Genomic DNA, 22,397 nt, shown 5'->3' with positions numbered 1-22,397 from the left:
GTGCGGAGGTCCCTTGTTCGATTCCCGGCCAGGGCACACAGGAGAGGCGCCCATCTGCTTCTCCACCCCTCCCCCTCTCCTTCCTCTCTGTCTCTCTCTTCCTCTCCCGCAGCCAAGGCTCCATTGGAGCAAAGATAGCCCGGGCGCTGGGGAAGGTTTTGTGGCCTCTGCCTCAGGCGCTAGACTGGCTCTGGTCGCAACAGAGCGACCCCTCCCCATGGGCAGAGCATCACCCCCTGGTGGGCGTGCCGGGTGGACCCCAGTTGGGCGCATGTGGGAGTCTGTCTGTCTCTCCCCGTTTCCAGCTTCAGAAAAATGCAAAAAAAAAAAAAAAGAAAAGAAAAAAAAGAAAATCACTTTTATTATCATGTTTATATTATATCTAGAGGTATAATGAGATGAATGAGGCCTCTGTCATTTCCAACGAAGGTGCTTTTGTTGAATTTGGTTAAGTCACATATACTTAGAAAGTCATACATATGATAAAAATAACTTTATTTCTAGGGTAATCTATTCTCTGGCCCAGAACTTTTTAATTGTGTAATTACTACCCCCTAGTGGTAGTTAGAGGCAAATTCCTGCCAAGATATTTAAAATTATTTTGATTGGGAAAGAACAAATTTCCCTTAGGATTTTCTATGGATGTAATTATATCAACTATGAATCAAGGCAGTCTATTTTTTCCTTTCCAATCTGAATACTTTCTATTTATTTTTCTGGTCCTATTCTATTGTCTAGAACATTTGGGACAAGATTTTACAGAAGTGGTAAGAGCACCACTTGCCTTGTTCTTCATTTGGTCTGGATCTTAGCAGAAAAGATCCAATTTTTAACCATTAAGCATGTTACTACCTGTATGTTTTTCATAGTCTTTTATCAGACTGAAGAATTCTCCTTCTATTCCTAGTTTGTTGAGAGGTTTTTTTTTGTTTTGTTTTGTTTTTTTGTATTTTTCTGAAGCTGGAAACGGGGAGGCAGTCAGACTTTTGCATGCACCCGACTAGGATCCACCCGGCATGCCCACCAGGGGGCAATGTTCTGCCCATCTGGAGCGTTGCTCTGTTGCAACCAGAGCCATTCTAGCACCTAAGGCAGAGGCCATGGAGTCATCCTCAGCGCCCTGGCCAACTTTGCTCCAATGGAGCCTTGGCTGCGGGAGGGGAAGAGAGAGACAGAGAGGAAGGAGAGGGGGAGGGGTGGAGAAGCAGATAGGCGCTTCTCCTATGTGCCCTGGCCAGGAATCAAACCCGGGACTCCTGCACACCAGGCCGACGCTCTACCACTGAGCTAACCAGCCAGGGCCGAGAGTTTTTAAAATCATAAGTATTGAATTTTTTCATATTCTTTTTTCTGCTTCTATTGGGATGATTGTGTGTTTTCTTTATACTCTTAGTAGTATGTATTATACTTATTGGTTTTTGAATGCTAAATTAACCTTAAATTCTTAGGGAGTAAGTCCCAATTTGTCACGGTGCAATACCCTTTTACACATTGTTGAATTTGATTTGTTGGTATTTTGTTAGGAATTTTTGCTCATGAGGAAATATTGGTCTATAGTTCTCTTGTAACATCTGTGTCTGGTTTTGGTCTCAAGGTAATGATTGTCTCATAAAGTTTAGTGAAAGGTGTTTTTCCTCTTATGTTAAAGAGTTTGTATAGGATACATATGATATATAAATATATACATACATTTAAATGTTTGATCAACAACGAGAAGTTTCGCTGAACCAGTTGAGAAGGTTTTCAGGTATAATTCAATTCTTTAATAGCTATCGAGCTATTCAGATTTTCTGTGTCTTCTTGAATTATTTTAGGTAAGTTGTATACATCAATGACCACTTCATAAGTTATTGATTTGTTGGCATTAAGTTGTTCATAATATACAGATGTTGTGGACTTTCACTTTTCATTTGATACTCTTCTATATTCTGATTTTTTTTTTTTTTGCAAAGTGTATGAAGCATCCTGAAATTGGGGAATTTAGGGAAATGGCCAAATTAATAAGTCAAATTAGACTTAAACAGAAGTTTTGTATTATTCAGCAATTATTGCCTACTAGGTGAAGGGCATTGTGCTGGGTGCTGAAAAAGCAAACTTCTTGCCTTTATGGAGCTTTTGGCTTAGCAGGAGATATTTGAAATATTAAGTAGAACAAAATGGTATAACAGAAGCAAGTGGAAGCATTAGGGAAAATTCATCTAAAGTTTCCAGCAAAGTCATAGAAGAGATATTATTTGAGCTCATATGGGAATATATCAGTTTGCCAAATTGACAGGCTATGGGAGAGTGTTTAAGGTAGGTTTAATGCACAGAAATGTACAAAGAACATGGATGACTTAGGGCAGTGGTCGGCAAACTCATTAGTCAGTAGAGCCAAATATCAATAGTACAATGATTTAAATTTCTTTCGAGAGCCCAATTTTTTAAACTTAAGCTATATAGGTAGGTACATTGTTATTAACTTAATTAGGGTACTCCTAAGCTTACCTTTGTCAGCACGTGGTATTTTATGGAAGAGCCACATTCAAGGGGCCAAAGAGCTGCATGTGGCTTGTGAGCTGTAGTTTGCCAACTACTGACTTAGGGAATCAGAAGTAAAGTTTACTAAAATTTTAAGTTCAAATTTTGCTAGGTTTTTTGTTCATTTTGTTTTAAATCTTGAATCTGTTTCTATGGCTGTAATATCGAGATTTTATATGTATATCTAGTGCAAAGCATATCATAGTAATGGATAGATATGTCATTAAACATTTTCAATTGATAGACATTCATGTTGTTTCTATTTTTTCACTATTACAATGTTGTAATAAACATTTACATACATTTTTGTGCATATAAGAATTTGTCTAAAATATCTGTTAGTGGATTTGCTAAGTTGAAGGTTACATATATTTTGATCAATACTGCTAAATATTTCCTCAAAAAAATGCTGTACCAATTAACATTCTGCCAACAGTATATGAGAGTAGCCAATTTCCCATATCCTTACCTGGTGCAACCTGGGATAGATACAATTCTTTTTTAATTTTAAGATATCACTGTTCTGCCTAGATAAATTAAAGACAGGTTAAATGGTGAGAATCACTGCTATTGTAGTCAGACATTTGAGTTCTAACTTGGTTTTGCCATTTGCTATCTGTGGTAATTAAATCGTTTTAAGTTATACTGTTGTAGTAAGTTTACATTTGGAGTGTATAGGAACATATATATTCGTAGAGTTCAGTAGGCTTTTATCATTATAACAAAACTGAAAACAAATATACAGTGGTACCTTGAGATACAAACAGACCAACATATGAATTTTTTTTTTTTTTTTAAATATATGAGCTGAGACTCAGTCGGTATTTTTGTTCGAGATCCAAGCGAAATTCCGATACGAGTTGTGATTCGGAAAGCTGCCGCTAGTTGGCACGCTGGCACACGGGTCCAGTATCAGCAGTTTGATTTTCGAGTTGACTGATTTAGGAGCTCCGTTACAGAGCGAATTAAATTCGTAGCTCAATGTACCACTGTAGTTCATTATGCTTCCGGTATTTATCAAGAATTGTGTTGATTCCACTTAAAAGGTTAACAGGGTCAAATTTTCCAAAAAGATAACCGAATACACAACTGAAAGTGTGGAATACTATAGTATTTCAACAGGTGCTGTTGTGGAAAACACGTGAAAAAAAACAAAACAAAACGGTGCTATATTGAGTAATCAGGTTGGGCATTTCTAATGCTTAGATTGTGGAGGGTTAAAATCCACCATGTTCAGGACTAGATCATACACTTCCCGTAAATACCCAGTTGGGGATTATTTACGGGCGGATTTCAGCCAGGAATCTACGGTGAAGAAGTGAATCTTAGAAGAAAAAAATTCGCCACATTTCAAGATGGTCCTCATCCTTCCAGGGCATCGCGGCACCTGCCGGGAGTAAGATGGCGTTTCCTCCCTCTAATTAACTGTAGGGGATGGAGATTTCCTAACCCTGACTCACACACTAGGATGGCATCTTTGCCAATACCTAAGATGGTGAGCCGCGCAGCCACACCGTTTCCAGGTTTCAATATGGTTTCCCAACCCGCGCCACCGGAGGTGAACCTCGGGAACCTAGTGAGCGGAATTAGCGTAAGCGGAAGTTGTCGCGTACAGAAAAAACTGCCCGCCCCCAGACAGCCTCTGTTTCTACGCCCCGCCCCCAGTGGCTCGGAGAGCAGAGCCAAGATGGCGGCGGAATTGGAGTATGAGTCCGTCCTGTGTGTTAAGCCTGATGTCAGCGTCTACCGGATTCCGCCCCGGGCCTCCAACCGCGGCTACAGGTACTAACTCCGAGGCACTACAGCACACCTGTACCCTATTGGGTACGTGACAACCTGTGGGTTGTCACCTTGCTAATTTCCCCACCTGCGCTCTTACCGCTCTTCCTGCTCTTCCCCCTCTGTTGACTGCCATCATCCTTGTTTCCGCTGCTTTAAAAAAAATATTGCCATCTTGCATCTTCCTATCTCTCCTTTCCCAGACCCTTGTGGGTTACCCATCTGCTCCCCATCATGCACATCCAGTTTTGTCAGCTTCAGCGCCTGTCACCTTTGGTTCGCTCTTCCCTGCGCCCTTCAGTTTGTCACCTTCGTCCCCCCCCCCCTCCATTTCCAGTACTCCGTGCACATGTGTGAATAATCGTTTGTGTTCTTGACACTCTCTGGATGATTCAGTTTATCTTTTGTGCTGTTATCAGTCTTTCTACCAAATATCATCATCCACCAACTGGTTTTCTTTTCAGATCTTTTGCCAGTGGGCAAAGGTTATGATCATAGGTTTTCCAATGGTTGACTGTTTTGTTTCTTTTCAATATATTTTCTTGATGCTTACCCAATATTTTCTATCTTTTCCCCTCCCTCGCCTCTTAACCTCTCCTATAACTTTTCCCTTAAGAGTTAATACAGCATTTTCTCTCTAGGGGGCTAACTAACCACCTTACTATTCAGTGATGGAGGGTCTGAGGATGCTGTAGGAAGTTATGAAGTCAGTAGTGGAAAGAATTAACGTGTAACTCAATGGGTTACATATTTTAAAAGTATTACTATGAACAGCTATATGATTTTGGACTAAGCTCTTCTCCAAGCCTCAGTTTTCTCAGCTGGAAAATAGAAAAAATAAAGTTAATGATAATAAAACCTGCTGTAGTTATGGACCTCACAGACGTTTTTGGAGGGTTAAATGAGATAATATAATGTGAAAGAATTTAAGAAACAGTAAATTCTTTATTTATATATTGCAGTATGTAAATATGCAATACTGTTTTTATTCCTCTCTCTGACCCATATCATTATCATGATTTTCCTCTTGGCGTTTATTTTTACCTTGGCTGAAAACTTATCCTCTCCCTATGTCTATTATTTTGCTTTTGTAGCAGAGATTCATTTTTCACGAATCAGTATCTTTGTGCTTGTTGACCTATGTATTGAATGAACACTGTGGGTTGTACCTTTTGGCAAAGAGGCAATCCTAATTTCAAGCGTTCAGTCAAACCCCAAATTGGACGTGAATAGGAATGTGCATGCATTTTTGATGGTAGTACTATGTATGTGACTAATCTGAGACATCACCTTCTTTGGGAAGCTCTCTGGACCATGCTATTCTGGTTTCGGTATGCTCTCTGTGCTTCCATACCACCTATGCAAGTCTCTATCACAATGCTTTTCCTTCTGTTTTGTAATTGATTGTTTGGTCTCCTGTAGCTCCAGATTAGATTATGAGCAATTTGAGGACTTTTTTAACTTTACATTCCCAAGCCTAGCACAGTGTCTGGCACATAGTGGGCACTCTGTAAATGTTGACTGGAAGAAGAAATTAGTAATTACACTTAATTACATAAATTAGCATTGATTAAAGTGTTACATAAGGAAAACAGCTCAAGCCTTTCAGCTTTAGGTGTGAAGATTTCCTAAAGGATATAATAAACATTGAAGTGGGGTTCTGTTGTTTTCCTTGTACTTCAAGCTTTTTAAAAGGCCGACTTTCACTCATCTGCATTCCTTACCTTTATTTCCTAGTTTGTCCACAGCCTTTATCCTTAGGAGTTATCAAAGCAGTTTTTGAATTTTTCTCTTTTACTCTTAGTATAGTGAGTGAGTGGAGCAGAACTAAGTTTCAATTGTGATTCTCATTTATTTGCTGGGTTATCTTTGACAAGTCACTTAACTCTTTTGAGCTTTAGTTTCCTCATCTATAAAAGTGGATATGATACTAATTATTATACCTTGCAACATCCTCTCACTTAATTTTCACAAGAATGGGCATAATGACTGACACATAATAAATGCTCGATAAATAGTACTTTTCTTATCTACATAATTTTTTTGTTGTGTACCAGAACCCTTTTTACTTTCTGAGCATGATTTATTCTCTAGGCTACTGTAAAAGGAAAAACTGGGCTTTTTAGGAAGCCAGAGAAAACCTTTCTTTTAGTGACTAATAATATCAGAGAGGATAAAAGACTGCTTCACCTCCCTATAAGCTATCGCTTCCCAGACTCTCAGTGACTAGACAAATGGAAGGAAAATTTAGGTTGATGAGAAACTTTATACATAATTAAAAAATGGTTTCCCAAACTTTAAAATATTTTAACTCATTCTTACCTTTCTCCTCAGCTAAATTAATATTAAATTCTATTGTGTGTTTTAATGTAATGAAAAAGAATGCTAGACTTTGAACTTAAGCATTATTAGTTACTGTATTGTTGTTCTTGCCTTCTTGTAGAAAGAGAAAGAGACATGATAGGGTTTTTGTGCCTATTTCATGTGGCTGCTGTAAAGATTTATTGCTAAGGTAAATGAAAATTGGGGAGGTTAGTGTGTAGAGTATTGTTAGAAGACCAGAGCAAAACCAAGAATTCTTCAGGTGAGGTCCTGGAAAAGAATGAAGGCCGAAGGCTGCGGGAAACTGCTCCCAGGAAAATCTATTCACTTTCTAAGAATTTGTTAAATACTGACCTCCTGATACACACAATAAATAAGACAAGGAACCACATCTAGCGGGCTAGGCTGACTCCTAATACTTTGAATAGCTATTTTCACTATGTCTAGCTCTTTGTAGTATGGTAGAATAAGTAACAATTCAATTTGAAAAATTTAATAGATGGGACCTACAGAGGGCTCTAATCTGGATCAGGTTCAAGTACTTGAGGGCATCAGGAGAAAAGGGCATGACCAGGATTTATCTTGAGAATCCTGTGCTAATTTTAATTTTCACTGTCCTTTCCACCTTTTGCTTATTCTGTTGTTAAATTCATTTTTATTCAGATATACCCTGCTGTTACCTTTCTATCCTAAAAGTATTAGTCCTCAGGTCCCAAAGGGATGAGTTATTAATAACTTTTACTTTATTCTTCCTTGTCTACACTCCTGTCAAAACAGAATCACAAATGCAATGTTTTGTAAAATTGATCATATTTAAATTGCATAAATTTCATTCAAATTTATTTATAACATAAGTATTCAGTGTTTTTTTTAGTGTTTCATGAATATTTGTATCTTTAGCCTACATGTCTTTCCTGAATTCTAGACTCATATATTCAACTGTTTGTATCTTCTCTTGAAAATCTACCAGACACCTCAAATTCAGCATATCCAGAACTCCTGATCATTCTTCCCAGACATGCTCTTCCTCGTCTTAGTTGTGGCAACTTCTTTGTTGAGGCTAAACGCCTTGGAGTCGTCCTTGACTTTTCTCTGATTCTTCCATCTGTTAGAAAATTTTGTTGCCATTACCTTAAATATAAGGTCTTATGGAAAGTTCTGTCTGTTTTGGGAATAAAACAAAATACAAATTTTTCTTACCGTCAGTAAACTTTATTAAATAATATAATTGCCATTATTATTAATGATTTCTTGCCAGCGTGAGGGAAATTTGTATATCCCGTTTTTGAAAAATGTTTTATCTTTTGATGCGAAAAGTTGAACCAGTGCTTGTTTGATATCTTCTTCATTTTTGAATTTTTTGCCCTTCAAAAAATTTTGTAAGGACAAAAACAAGTGATAGTCGGAGGGTGCTAAGTCTGGGGAATATGGTGGATGCGACAGACATGCTTCTGTAGCATTTCTTCCTTGTTGAAATTCATAAAAATTACAGTGGCGTAAATGAACTTTATCAGTGGCCATGGGTACACTATCGCTTCACACATAAGACTAACGTGAATCAACTTTGTTTTAGTTAATTTGCTTCGTCAGTATGTACACATTAAGTGATAAAAATAGAGAGGCACACATGCGCCAAATAAACATGTGCTTACGTGTCGAAACTTGTGATAGAAACGGACAGAACTTTCCGGTAGACCTTATCCAGAATCTAGCCACTTCTGCAACACTTTCTTCCTGGTCACTGTCATGGCTCTTATATTACTGCAATAGTCTCCTGACTAGTCCCGCTTCTTCAGCACTCATACCTGCTTCTGTACACAACAGACAAAGTAATTCTTTTAAAATAAAAGGGAGATCGTGTCATACCTCTGCTTCGAATCTGTACAGGCTCCTCATTGACTCAGAGTGAAAGCCAAAGTTCTTCCAATGACCTATAAGGCCCTGTGTGAGCAGGCCCCCTCTTAGCTCTCCCACCTCCTCTCACTTTATTCTCACTACAGTGGCCACCTGGCTTGAGGGCAAACATTCCAGGCAGGTTCCGGTTTTAGCACCTTTGGGCCAGTTCTCCTCTGGGACTGGAGTGCTTTTTCCCATTACCTGCCTGGGTAACTCTGACTCCCTTCAGATTTTTGCCTACATTTCAGCTGGTTAAAGAGGCCTATTCTGACCACCTCTTTTTAAATTTTTTAATTGATTTTAATTTGTTGTGTTTACATAGTTACAAGTGTACCCCCAAATATATCTCCCTCCTTGTCTCCTTTACCCCTTTTGCCCCTTCCCCCCACTGCCTTTCCCCCTTCCCTCCATGATTTACTATCCTGCCCTCTATCTCTCTGTGTTATGTGTATATACTTTCACTAATGTCTTTCCTTTCTTTGATCCCCTCCTCTCATCCCCTTTCCCTCTGCCTACTTTCCCTCTTGACTCTGACCCCTTCTCTGCCTCTCTTCCGTTCCTCAGTTCACATTGTTCATTGGATTCCTCATATGAGTGAGGTCATATGATATTTTTCTTTCTCTGCCTGACTTATTTCGCTTAGCATAATAGACTCCAGGTTCATCCATGTTGTTGCAAAGGGTAAGATTTCCTTCTTTTTCACAGCCGTGTAGTATTCCATTGTATATATGTACCACAGCTTATTTTGTTTTATTTTATTTTATTTTTTTAATTTTTCTAAAGTTGGAAATGGGGAGGCAGTCAGACAGACTCTTGCATGCGCCCAACCGGGATCCATCTGGCACGCCCACCAGGGGGCAATGCTCTGCCCATCTGGGGGCTGCCCTGCTGCGACCAGAGCCATTGTAGCGCCTGAGGCAGAGGCCATGGAGCCATCCTCAGCGCCCAGGCCAACTTTGCTCCAATGGAGCCTCGGCTGCGGGAGGGGAAGAGAGAGAGGAAGGAGAGGGGTGGAGAAGCAGATGGGCGCTTCTCCTGTGTGCCCTGGCCGGGAATCGAACCCGGGACTCCTGCACACCAGGCTGACGCTCTACCACTGAGCCAACCGGCCAGGATTATACCACAGCTTTTTAATCCACTTGTCTACTGATGGACTCTTGGGCTGTTTCCAGATCTTGGCTATTGTAAACAATGCTGCAATAAACATCGGGGTGCATTTCTTCTTTTGAATAAGTGATTTGTTATTCTTAGGATATATTCCTAGAAGTGGGAGAGCTGGGTCAAAAGGCAGTTCGATTTTTAATTTTTTAAAGTATCTCCATATTGTTTTCCACAGTGGCTGCACCAGTCTGCATTCCCACCAGCAGTGCAGGAGGGTTCCCTTTTCTCCACACCCCCTCCAGCACTTATTGTGTGTTGTTTTGTTAATGAGCGCCATTCTGACTGGTGTATGGTGATATCTCATTATGGTTTTAATTTGCATTTCTCTACTGATTAGTGATGTTGAATATTTTTTCATATGCCCATTGGCCATCTGTATGTCCTCTTTGGATAAGTGTCTATTCATTTCTTTAGCCCAATTTTTGATTGGATTGTTTACTTTCCTGGTGTTAAGTTTTACAAGTTCTTTGTAGATTTTGGTTATTAACCCCTTATCAGATGTACTGGCGAATATGTTCTCCCATTGTGTGGGTTGTCTTTTTATTTTGTTCATGTTGTCTTTTGCTGTGCAAAAGCTTTTTAGTTTGATATAGTCCCATTTGTTCATCCTGTCCTTTATTTCTCTTGCCTGTAGAGTTAAATCAGCAAATATATAGCTGCGAGAGATGTCAGAGAGCTTACTGCCTATGTTTTCTTCCAAGGTGATCATGGCTTCGTGACTTACATTCAAGTCTTTTATCTGTTTTGAGTTTATTTTTGTGAATGGTGTAAGTTGGTGGTCTAGTTTCAATTTCTTGCATGTGTTGGTCCAATTTTCCCAGCACCATTTGTTAAAGAGACTGTCCTTACTCCACTGTATGCTCTTACCTCCTTTGTCAAATATCAATTGACATAAAGGTGTGGGTTTATTTCTGGGTTCTCAGTTCTGTTCCATTGATCTATATGCCTGTTCTTATGCCAGTACCAAGCTGTTTTGAGTACAATGGCCTTGTAGTATAATTTGATATCAGGAAGTGTGATACCACCCACTTTATTCTTCTTTTTCAAGATTGCTGAGGCTGTTCTTTTTTGGTTCTGTATAAATTTTTGGAATATTCTATATCTTTGAAGTATGACATTGGTATTTTAATAGGAATTGCATTGGATTTATATATTGCTTTGGGTAGTATAAACATTTTAATGATGTTTATTCTTCCTATGCATGAACACGGTATGTGCTTCCACTTGTTTGTATCTTCCTTGATTTCTTTTATCAATGTCTTATAATTTCCTGAGTACAGGTCTTTAACCCCTTGGTTAAATTTACTCCTAGGTACTTTATTTTTTTGGTAGTGAAAGGGATTGTTTCCTTAATATCTCTTTCTGACAGTTCATTGTTGATGTATAAAAATGCCACTGATTTCTGAATATTGATCTTATATCCTGCCACCATGCTGAATTTATTTATCAGTTCCAGTAGTTTTTTGACTGAGGCTTTAGGGTTTTCTATGTATAGTACCAAGTCATCAGGAAATAATGAAAGTTTTACTTCTTCTTTTCCAATTTGGATGCTTTTTATTTCTTCTTGTCTGATTGCTGAGGCTAGGACTTCCAGAACTATGTTGAATAAGAGTGGTGAAAGGGGACACCCCTGCCTTGTTCCTGTTCTTAAAGGGATTGTTTTTAATTTTTGCCCATTGAGTATGATGTTGGCTGTGGGTTTGTCATAGATGGCCTTTATCATGTTGAAATATGTTCCCTGTACTCCCATTTTGCTGAGAGTTTTGATCATAAATGGGTGCTGGATTTTATCAAATGCTTTTTCTGCATCTATGGATATTATCATGTAGTTTTTATCCTTCCTTTTGTTTATGTGATGAATCACGTTGATTGATTTGCAAATATTGTACCAGCCTTGCCTCCCCATAATAAATACCACTTGATCATAATGTATGATTATTTTTATGTATTGCTGGATCCAATTTGCTAATATTTGGTTGAGAATTTTAGCATCTAAGTTCATCAGGGATATTGCCCTATAATTTTCTTTCTTTGTAGTGTCTTTGCCTGGTTTTGGAATAAGGATTATGTTCTCCTCATAAAAGGAGTTTGAAAGTTTTCCCTCCTCTTGAATTTTTTGAAATAGCTTGAGAAGGATGGGAGTTTGTTCTTCTTTGAATATTTGGTAAAATTCTCCTGTGAAGCCATCAGGCCCAGGACTTTTGTTTGTTGGGAGTTTTTTGATAACTGTTTCAATCTCTTTAGGTGTAATCGGTCTGTTTAGGTTTTCTGATTCCTCCAGATGATTTTTGAATGATTTTATTTTTCCAGGAATTTATCCATTTCATCTAGGTTGTCCCATTTTTGAGCATACAGTTCTTCATAGTATTTTCTTAAATCCATTGATTTTCTGCTGTGTCAGTTGTTACTTCTCCACTCTCATTTCTAATTTTATTTATTTGAGCACTCTCTCTGTTTTTCTTGGTGAGTCTGGTTAAAGATTCATCAATTTCATTTACCTTTTCAAAGAACCAGCTCCTGGTTTCATTGATCCTCTGTATTGTTTCTTTAGCCTCTATGTCATTTATTTCTGCTCTGATCTTGATTGTTTCCTTCCTTCTATTTCCTCTGGGCTTTACTTGCTGTTCTTTTTCTAGTTCTTTTAGGTGCAGGGTTAAGTTGTTAATTTGAGCTTTTTCTTCTTAAGGTATGCCTGTAATGCTATGAACTTCCCTCTCAGGACTGCTTTTGCTGTGTCCCATACATTTTGAGTTGTTGTATGTTCATTTTTATTTGTTTCAAGAATGTTTTTGATTTCTTCCTTGATCTCATTTTTAACCCATTCATTATTTAATAGTATGCTATTTAGTCTCCAAGTGTTTGAATGTTTTTCAGTTTTTTTATTGTAGTTGATTTCTAGTTTCATGCCGTTGTGATCAGAGAAGGTGCTTGATATGATTTCAGTCTTCTTAAATTTGTTAAGACTTGTTTTGTGTCCTAACATGTGGTCTATCCTTGACAATGTACTGTGAGCACTTGAAAGGAATATATATTCTGCTGCTTTGAGTTGAAAGGTTCTGAAGATATCTATTAAATCCAGTTGATCTAGTGTGTCATTTAAGGCCTCTGTTTCTTTGTTAATTTTCTGTCTGAAGGTTCTATCCATTGATGTTAGTGGTGTATTAAAATCCGCTACTATTATAGTATTGCTGTTGATCTTGCCCTTTTTGTCCATCAAAATCTATTTTAGGAATTTAGGTGCTCCTATATTAAGCACATATATATTTATAATAGTTATATCTTCCTGTTGTAATGTTCCTTTTATCATTATGTAGTGACTTATCTCTTTGTTTTAAAGTTTATTTTGTCAAATATTAGTATTGCTACCTCAGCTTTTTTTTCTTTCCATTTGTGTGAAATATTTCTTTCCATCTCTTTACTCTCGGTCTATGTGTATCTTTTGTTTTGAGGTGGATCTCTTGTAGACAGCATATGTACAAGTCCTGTTTTCTTATCCATGCAACTACCCTATGTATTTTGACTGGAGCATTTAATCCATTTACATTTAAGGTTATTATTGATATGTAGTTGTTTATTGACATTTTATTCTTTAAAACTATAATCCTTTTTTTCTCAATTTCTTTTTTCCTTTGCTCTTTTTACAGCAAGCCCCTTAACATTTACTGCAGTAATGATTTGGTTGTAATGAATTCCTTGAGGGTTTTTTTTTTTTTGGTCTGGGAAGCTTATTTTTCTCCTTTAATTTTAAACAATAGCCTTGCTGGGGATAGAGAAGTCTTGGTTGTAGGCTCTTGTTTTGCATTACTTTGAATATTTCTTGCCATTCCCTTCTGGTTCAAGTGTTTCTGCTGAAAAGTCGGATATCATCTTTATGGGGGCTCCTGTATAAGTAATTGACTTCTTTTCTCTTGCTGCTTTTAGTATATTTTTATCTCTTAACTTTGGTATTTTAATTATGATGTATTTTGATGTATGCCTCATTGAGTTTCTCTTTACTGGGACTCTCTGTGCTTCTTGAACTTGTGTGACTTTTTTCTTCAGCAATTTAGGAATGTTTTCAGCTGATTTCTTGAAACAGATTCTTTATCATTTGTTCTTTCTCTTCTCCTTCAGGAACCCCTATGATGCGGATGTTATTTTTCTTCATATTGTCACAGAGTTCTCTTATAGTTTCCTTAGACTTTTTGAGCCTCTTATCTTTTTGCTGCTCTGTTTCTGTGTTTTTATTTATCTTGTCCTTTAATTCACTGATTCGATTCTCTGCTTCATCCAGCTTGCTGTTGATTCCTTCTGGTGTCGTCTTCATTTCTGATATTGTAATTGTCATTTCTGATTGATTCTTTTTTATGATTTCAGTGTCCTTTTTTATGCTTGCAATTTCTTTATTTAGGTGCTCATTAAGTCCATCCATAGTAGCTCTGAGATCCTAAAGCATCCTAACAATCATTATTTTAAACTCTGCATCCAGTAATTTGGTTACTTCCATCTTACTCAGTTCTTTTTCTGGAGATTTCTCTTGTTGATTCATATGGATTACATTCCTCTGTCTTCCCTTTTTTTCTGTGTGCGGTTTGCAAGCTTGTTAGAGTTGTTGGTCTGAGATTGGCTTATGGAATGCGGTTTCTCCTCCAGGTCTTTATCCCTCACCCTCTGCTGATGGCATGGATTTTAATTCTCCTTAACTAGTAGAGCCACTTAAGTCTTAATTTCCCTGCTATTTGTTTGCTGAGCCCAGCAGGGAGCTTCTGTGTTTGGGAGTGTGGAGAGGAAGTGGGCGTATCTTGTTCTTTGGCCCCAGTTGAAACTCTATCCAGGAACGTGGTGGGTGTGACCTCTGAGAACCAGAAGGTGAGGTCTGCCCTGTGACTCTCCCCAGGTGGTGGGTTCTTCCTATCAGAAGGGGTATGTGTAGCTCAGGTCTCCTCGGAAACCTGAGTCACTGCCCCTCCCCTTTACTTCCTCCTTTTCGAACAACTTTTCGTGCTGATTGGAGCTGGAGAGTTTTTTGGAGGTGGATCAACTGACTCTATCCTAGGCTTGTAATGGAGGGAGGGAGCAACCAGCTATGGCCGCCTGGGCACTGGAAAATGACTCAGCTCAGGTATTCTTCTCCCCATCAAAGTTTGTGTCATCGTGCCTCGATCTCTCCCCACTCTCCTCATGCAAGACCAGTCCTCTCAGCCCTCCTTGCCCCCGGAGCCCCAGGCAAGTGGCTGTTTGCAATATTTTCTGCACTGGCCCTTTAAGGATGCAACTTCTTTTGCCAACCGCTTCGCACAGACAGAACTGCTTTTCTCCTCACTCAATGTTGTCAGGCTGTCTCCTCCAGTCTCTGGGTCTCTAGGCCGGGGCTCTGGTCCTGGGACTGAGAACCCCCACCTCTCAGGGTATCTCTCCTCACAGTGAGAAACCCTCTGGACCCTCAGTCTCCCCTTGCTCTTGGGAGCAGGGGAGTCTCTACTGTGTCCCTACACTCCCTACCAGACTCGGTGTGGTTTCTTCTGTGCTCCTTAGTTTTCCAGTCCTATTCTTTTAGTCCAAAGTTGGTTTTCCACGATGATTGTTCTTAATTTGTAATCCAGGAGTTGGCAGTCTGTGTGTCTGCCTACTCTGCTGCCATCTTGGAATCCTGATTACCTCTTGATTGCTGCAACCTGTTTACTCTCCACTGCCCTCCCAACCCCCCCCTTTTCTGCCCCTGTGTTTTCTTTTTACCTTAGTACTTATCACCTTAGTACTTATCACCACATTCCATTATATATTTTACTTGTATATTATGTTTCTTTTTTATTGTCTATTTTTTATTAGAATGTAAGCCTCATGAGGGCAAGGGCCTTTGTTTTGTTTGCTCTTGTATCCAAAACACCTAGAACAGTGCCTGTAAATATTGGTTGAATTCAGTGCAAGGTAAAATTATTGGATCCCAGAATCCTCCAGTAGTAATATTGTTTCTGTTTGTTTTGAACTGTGTGTAATGTCACATGAGGTATCTATAGAGAGGGGATCAGGGGTTATTTTTGTTTGTTATTTAATAGGAATAAAGAATAAGTAATCCAGGACAGGGAAATAGAAATATGGGAGGTGATTCTGCATAGGTTGTTAGTATGTTAAAGATGTGGACCTGAGGCCTGAGGCTCCCCATTTTCCTATCCTAGGGCATCTGACTGGAAATTAGACCAGCCTGATTGGACTGGTCGACTTCGAATCACTTCAAAAGGGAAGATTGCTTATATCAAACTCGAGGATAAAGTTTCAGGTAACCTGTGCTGATGGCCCTCTAACATATTAAATATGTTGTTTTGGTGTCCTTTTGTAAGTACCTTCAAGTTGGGGACTGAAATGGAAATATTGTACTTTTAAATAGAGTTTTAGATTTTTGCTTCTTTTGCTCAAAGAAGTCTTTTTCTTACCTGTCAGGGGAACTCTTTGCTCAGGCTCCAGTAGAACAGTATCCTGGGATTGCTGTGGAGACAGTGACAGATTCCAGCCGCTACTTTGTAATCCGGATCCAGGATGGTACTGGTAAGGGGTCTGAAATTTGGAATGGGATGAGATTAGGAAAATAGTTCATGCACTTCAGTGAAAGTGTATCCTGATTGCATTTATCTCACTCAGTTTACTAAATTTTTCTTCTCTTTTCTCCAGAGTTAACTGTAGTCGCTAAAGGAGGATTAACATTTTATTTGTAATAGATATTAACTCAAGTTCCAGATATGATAATTAATAGGTAGATGAAAATAAATCAAAGTGTATATCTAACAAAAGTATTTCCACATATTGCTTATTTGTTGTTTGTAGTGGTTTTTGGAAGGACTGTCTTAAATCACGTATCTCTGAGGCAACCATGATCTTTTCTTCATAGTCAGTATCAGAGGTTGGCAGATGTTTTTGTAAAGAGATAGTAAACATTCCAGGTTTTGTGGGCCAAGTGTTTCTGTTGCAGCTGCGCTGTCCTGTGGTTATAGTGGGGAAGAGCCCTAGGTGGTACGGGAACAGATTGATATGGCTCTGTTCCAAGAAAACGGTATTTACAAAAACAAGTCTGGCAGCCTTTGGCCCATGGCTGTATGTAGTTTGTGGACCCTTGGCCTGTGAGAAAATGACTTACATTCCCAGACTTCGGGTAGGGTAACTGTTCTATCTTCCTTCGGTAGACTGCCTGGGGGCACTCCTACTCTGAGGCTTTCTGTCTTTTTCCCAGGGCGCAGTGCTTTCATCGGCATTGGCTTCACAGATCGGGGTGATGCCTTCGACTTTAATGTCTCCTTGCAAGATCACTTCAAGTGAGTGAAGCTCGTCCTTAGTTACCAGGTTAACTGGTTCTAGGAAAGTTGCTTCTCAGTTGAATGGATGCTATTTCTTTTACTTCCTGTGTTCTTTATTTGGTAAATTAGTTTATTATGAATATAAATTTTCCCACTCAGTTAATTTTTGTACATTATCTTTGTACCAATTTTATTCTTTCCTTGTAGCCCAGAACACATTTTTGATCCCTTGTACAATGGTTTGAGATGATGCTTTTTGTTTATGCCTCTGGGGAGTTTGCCATTGCTTTTGGTGGCTGCAGCAGGCATACAGTAACAGCAGGGCTGCGTGTAGATATTTGGTATTTGGGGGGTTAACTGTCAGTTTTGTTGCTTCGTGTAACTGACATGTTTTGTGCCGATTGCACCATTTCTTCCTCACCTGACTTTGGTGTAGTGGGAAGCACCATGCGTGCTTTGAGCTTCCTACTTCACGGGCAGGCAGAGCTCTGCTTTTCTGCCTCAGGACTCTGAACCTGTGGAAAGCCACTCGGCACAGGGATGCGCCCTGGAAGAACTGAGGCGTTAAAACCCTGCTCTGGTGCAACTCAACCCTGTGGGATGGGAACTGGTGGCTAAGTGCCCTCCTGTAGAAGGACAAGTTTAATATGCATTTTGTTTCATTCCTCAGTGACATTGAGCCCTAGTTGCCCTTTTTCTTGGCTTTTTTTTCCCCTTCATGTTCCCTCACTTTGCTTTCTGGAATCTTGTTTTACATAAATTGGCTATATTCAAATCTGTGTGTCAAACTCTGCTTTCTGGGAATCCCAAATTAAGATAACTTTCTCTTTTGCTGAAGGTGGGTAAAGCAGGAATCTGAGATTTCCAAAGAATCTCAGGAAATGGACACTCGTCCCAAGTTGGATCTGGGCTTCAAGGAAGGACAGACCATCAAGTTGAGCATTGGGGTGAGTATGATTTTTTTCCTGTCCCTTCCTACATTTCCATAAGCCTGTGACCTCTTTTTTGTCTGTCACTCTCCCTCTTTTTTCTTTCATAGAACATTACAACTAAGAAAGGAGGTACTTCTAAGCCCAAGATTACAGGGACTGGGGGTCTAAGCTTACTCCCACCCCCACCTGGAGGCAAAGTCACTATCCCCCCACCGTCCTCAGTGGCCATCAGCAATCATGTCACTCCGCCACCCATTCCAAAATCTAACCATGGAGGTAGTGATGCAGGTAAATCTCTAGTACTTTTAACTGTCAGAAATCATACCTTAGGTTTACCAAGGAGGGTGTTGATGTTTCTTCTATTAAATGATACTTGTTACTGACAAGGTGATTCAGGCAGCTGATAACAAGGGATAAAAGATTTTTTAGTGAACTGAGAGTCATGCTATCTGGGAGGTTCTTTGAAGAAAATGGGTGAATATTAAAAAGACTATTTCCTTCGTAGTACCTTGGTTAGATGCTAGTAGGCCTGAAGAGAGTAGTAGAGAGTCAGACGGCCCAAGTTTTCAGTCATGGCTCTTCTACTTTGTACTTGAAGTTACTTCGTAACATTACTTAAGTTCTTTGAGTTTCAGGACCCTTGTCTGCAAAATGGGGAGGTAAAACTACCCCAGGATTGTGAAGGTTAAATGATGGGCTGCACTTAGCATGGTACTTGGAACATGGTAGCTATTCAGTAAATTTTAAAAAATTGATATTTTGAGAGAGGGAAGAAGAGAGAGAATTGTTGACTTGTTCCACTTATTTATGCATTCATGGTTGATTCCTGTATGTGCCCTGACTGGGGATCGAATCCACAACCTTGGCATATCTTGACGATGCTTTAACCCAGTGGTTTTCCACGGTGGTTAATTCCTTTGTAGACCAGCACAAAATTTCTGGCAGACTGCACTGGTCCGTGGACTGGCTGTTGAAAACAACTGCTCAAACCAACTGATCTAGCTGGTCAGGGTCGTGGATGTTATTTCTTAATCCTTTCCATTTCTTCAGGAGGGCATTTGGGAGGAAATGAGACATCTGGGTTTCTGAACACATTTTTTTCCTCTTTCTTATTGTTTATTTTTTGCTTTTTTTTTACGAATGCATTTTTGTTTTTCCTTTCTATCTAATGGGAAAAAGAATAGATATAGTAATTAACATTAATCCTTGAGTAGTGAGTTTTTTTCATGCTCGCTGACCCCTGGGAGTGAGTTTTTTTCAAAAAATGAAATTAGTTCCAATTTCAGTTTTATAAACTTAAAATCATGTTTGTTTGATAACCAATTGATGGAAACAAGAAGAACATACATTTGCTTTTTTTAATGTTGCCTTATATTTTTAAAAATGGATGGTCAGGAGGCATGAGGACGTGCATGAACATTCGTACTATTCAGAGTTAAAGAATGAGAACATTAGAACTCAGAAGGGAACTTTCATAAGCCTAGAGAACCAGATATTACAATCTGTAAGTTATAAGTGTCACCAGAAGGCTATCGATAATATCTCAAATTTTTTTTATTTGTTTTAAAATAAATGTTTTACTTTGAGATAATAATGGATTCAGATGCAGTTGTAAACATAATACAGAGAAGTCCCTTAATGGTAACATTTTGCAAAACTAGAGTCTAATATCAACTAGGAAATTGACATTGCTACCATCTACTGATCACCCTGTGATATTTCCAGTTCTGTGTGTTCTCATTTGTGTGTGAGTGTGATTTAGTTCTGAGCAGTTTTATTGTGTGTAGGTTTTTGGATCCACCACCATGGTCAGCATACAGAACTGTTCTATTGCTACATGGACTTCTTGTGTCATTCTTTCCAACCAGAGTTCCCTCCCAGTCTCTTACCTTCCTCTCCTTATCCTCGTCCCTCCTTCAGTCTCTAACCCTTGGCAATCACTAATCTGTTCTTTATCTCTGACTTTGTCATTTCAGGTATATTACATAGATTGAATCACATATAACCTTTTGGGTTGGCTTTTCCCACTCAGTATAATTCCTTTGAGATTCGTCCAAGTTGTGTATATCAATAGTTTCTTCCTATTTATTGCAGAGTAATACTCCATGGCGTGGATGTACCACAGTGCGTTTAACTGTCACCCATGTAAAGATATATGGGTTGTTTGCAGTTTTTGGTTATTACAAATAAAGCTACTGCATATAGACTGTATGAACATAAGTTTTCATTTCTGAAATGTTTATTATGTTTCTCCTTTTTTCTTCTCTTACCTTGTACTCAGATATCCTCTTAGACTTAGATTCTCCTGCTCCTGTCACTACACCAGCACCAGCTCCAGTTTCTGCAAGCAATGACTTGTGGGGAGACTTTAGCACTGCTTCCAGGTATGAGCATAGTGAAACCAACATTCTTAGTCAGGGTATAGATAGTGTGTGCAGTTAGAGGAAATCTTGGTTCTGGGAAAACAGGGCACTTGTTGGTCGTCCAGAGTCTTTGGTGGGAATTCTAAGTAAGGCAATATAGGTGTGCTGAGGATGGTGGGATTAGAAAACCGTAGGATGAAGTTTGAGTGGGATATTTCAGGACTTGGTAAGTAGTATTCCTGTGAAGAATGGTTTCAGAAATTCCATGCAGTCATTTCTGTGACACTATTAAGTACAGAAAGGAATTGGTATCCTAATACACCTTTGACTCTCTGTTTGTCTTGCAGCTCTGTTCCAAACCAGGCACCACAGCCATCCAACTGGGTCCAGTTCTGAAGGGCATTGGCAGGACATTAAGGACAGACTTGAAGAATAAAAATGACCTTGAGGGCACCAATTTGTGAGGGAAGTTAGGAATCCCTTCTCTCCCCAGAACCAAAATTACTGGACAATCATTTTCTTGGCTTCTCCGTTGTGTTCAAGCTGGGTTATGTCACTCCCCTTTGTTATTATTTGCTGTACAGCCCAGAAAGTCTCTCTTATCTCTTCACTATCAAAGCAGGGGAATAGAAAGTCTTATCATACTTGTGGCTGACTATGCAGGGCTCCAAGGCCAGGGTCTCTGTGAGGAGGAAATGACGTCTAACATCTGCAAAATTTTTCTCCACCTTTTAAATTCTTTAATGTATTTCAGAATCATCTCATGACCCTTTGTGAAGCCCTGTTTAGCAATTCCAGGGGAGACAAGAGCCTTGAAACTTCCTTTTCCACTAACCCAAGACTGAAAACGGACAGACTGACCTCAGTGTTTACAAATACAGACTTTTGACAGGAATAGGAATGACAACAGACCTGTCCCTCGGGTCTCTGCTCTGTGTCCTCCTTCAGGCTGATCCTCTTCAGCGAATGTCCAGTGCGGGGTGCAGCTCCATCGCCCTCTCATGTGTTTACATGTCTCTTCCTATGGTAAGAGGGTCGTGTTGGTGGCACCTTCACTATTTTGTTGAATAGTGCAACTTGTTTGATCAGTGAGTGTCTCTTGAATGAAGGAGGTTCAAGGAGCTGTGTTTTCCAAGTTATATTCTAGAAAAGTGTTTACAGTACGTTCTCAATGTCGTGGATAGGTTCTGCGACTTTAAGCTAAACCACTTACACAGAACCAGTTTTGCCATAGGCTAATTGATAGAAACAAGAGTTAAATTTCTGTAGCGTCTCATCAGCAGCGTAAAAACGACCTGCTCTACTTTCTTGCAGCCCCATCTATTTGCTGCATTTGAAGCACAGCATTACTTTGTATTTGCCTGTGATTATTTTGACCTAAAGTTGAGGGGTGAGAGTTTTTAACCTGATTTGTAAAGCAAAGGGGTTGACAGCACTTAACTCATGTTCAGTACCCACCTTGCCTTGCTGCCTGTGTATCTGGCCCTTTCCCATCAACAGTTTTCAATCCATCTAGTTCTTCAGTAGAAAGGCTGCTATTACATGTATCATTTATGAAGGAAGCTGGAGAGTCACCACTTGAACCACTATACACTTGACCCACGTGACGGCCTTGATACCCATCGCCCGGATATGTCAGAGGCCAGTGGCTCTCCCATCACTTTTGTTCTCGCTGCCGCACCATTCCTTTCACAGTGCTGTGAACAGAGCTCCCTTTCCTACATGGTTGGGCACTACCTATTTTGTTTGTTAATGGGCAGTTTTGAGGATGAAATGAGATATCATTTCTTCCCGTAGTATCTATCTATTTGGATGTGCACACTCTGGCTGAACACTATTTAGTTTCAAAATATATCCTCTCTCCTGAATGTCCTTGACTCCTTTTAACTCTGGGTCCATTTTTCATTGCCTCTGCTTCCAGGCAGCTCTGTTCTTACAGAGCAAGGCAAGGCATTTTAAAATTCCATTGAAAACACTAAAAGGAAAGTCTATAGACTCACTGGTGACTAACAATTGGGAACCTATTTTCTCAATCTTCCTCCGCGTTGTGTTCTTTGTATTCTCAAGATGATAATATATTATCTATTTGAATTGCTGAAAAGTTGATATTGAAGTTTAAGATACATGTATATAAAGCGTATGCTGTATTGGTGCAATAA

At 39.3% G+C, this 22,397-nt stretch overlaps 1 protein-coding gene and 1 long non-coding RNA gene across 2 annotated transcripts in view; one reads left to right on the top strand and one right to left on the bottom strand.

The window, feature by feature from the left end:
* The window catches only part of LOC136326049 (uncharacterized), a 15,118-nt gene extending 10,537 nt beyond the window's left edge, over nt 1-4,581 (bottom strand). The window contains exon 1 of the long non-coding RNA XR_010729378.1: nt 4,400-4,581. This is a non-coding gene — a long non-coding RNA (uncharacterized lncRNA). The remainder of the gene's footprint in view (nt 1-4,399) is intronic.
* On the top strand, nt 4,190-22,397 carry NECAP1 (NECAP endocytosis associated 1). The gene is made up of 8 exons (XM_066261379.1): nt 4,190-4,302; nt 15,834-15,934; nt 16,096-16,200; nt 16,880-16,961; nt 17,782-17,890; nt 17,983-18,163; nt 20,157-20,259; nt 20,586-22,397. The coding sequence occupies exons 1-8, from the start codon at nt 4,208-4,210 to the stop codon at nt 20,632-20,634; spliced, it is 825 nt and encodes a 274-aa protein (XP_066117476.1). The 5' UTR covers nt 4,190-4,207; the 3' UTR covers nt 20,635-22,397.

The sequence above is a fragment of the Saccopteryx bilineata genome, chromosome 1 (assembly GCF_036850765.1).
Source record: "Saccopteryx bilineata isolate mSacBil1 chromosome 1, mSacBil1_pri_phased_curated, whole genome shotgun sequence".
Taxonomy (NCBI): Eukaryota; Metazoa; Chordata; class Mammalia; order Chiroptera; family Emballonuridae; genus Saccopteryx; species Saccopteryx bilineata.
This window is presented reverse-complemented; position numbering and strand designations above follow the sequence as displayed.

Excerpts from the sequence above, each read along its gene's own strand:
- NECAP1 (XM_066261379.1), top strand. The coding sequence starts at position 4,208 with ATGGCGGCGGAATTGGAGTATGAGTCCGTCCTGTGTGTTAAGCCTGAT. Across the intron at positions 4,303-15,833 it reads GCCTCCAACCGCGGCTACAG|GGCATCTGACTGGAAATTAG; the intron begins GTACTAACTCCG and ends TTCCTATCCTAG. Across the intron at positions 16,201-16,879 it reads CCGGATCCAGGATGGTACTG|GGCGCAGTGCTTTCATCGGC; the intron begins GTAAGGGGTCTG and ends TCTTTTTCCCAG.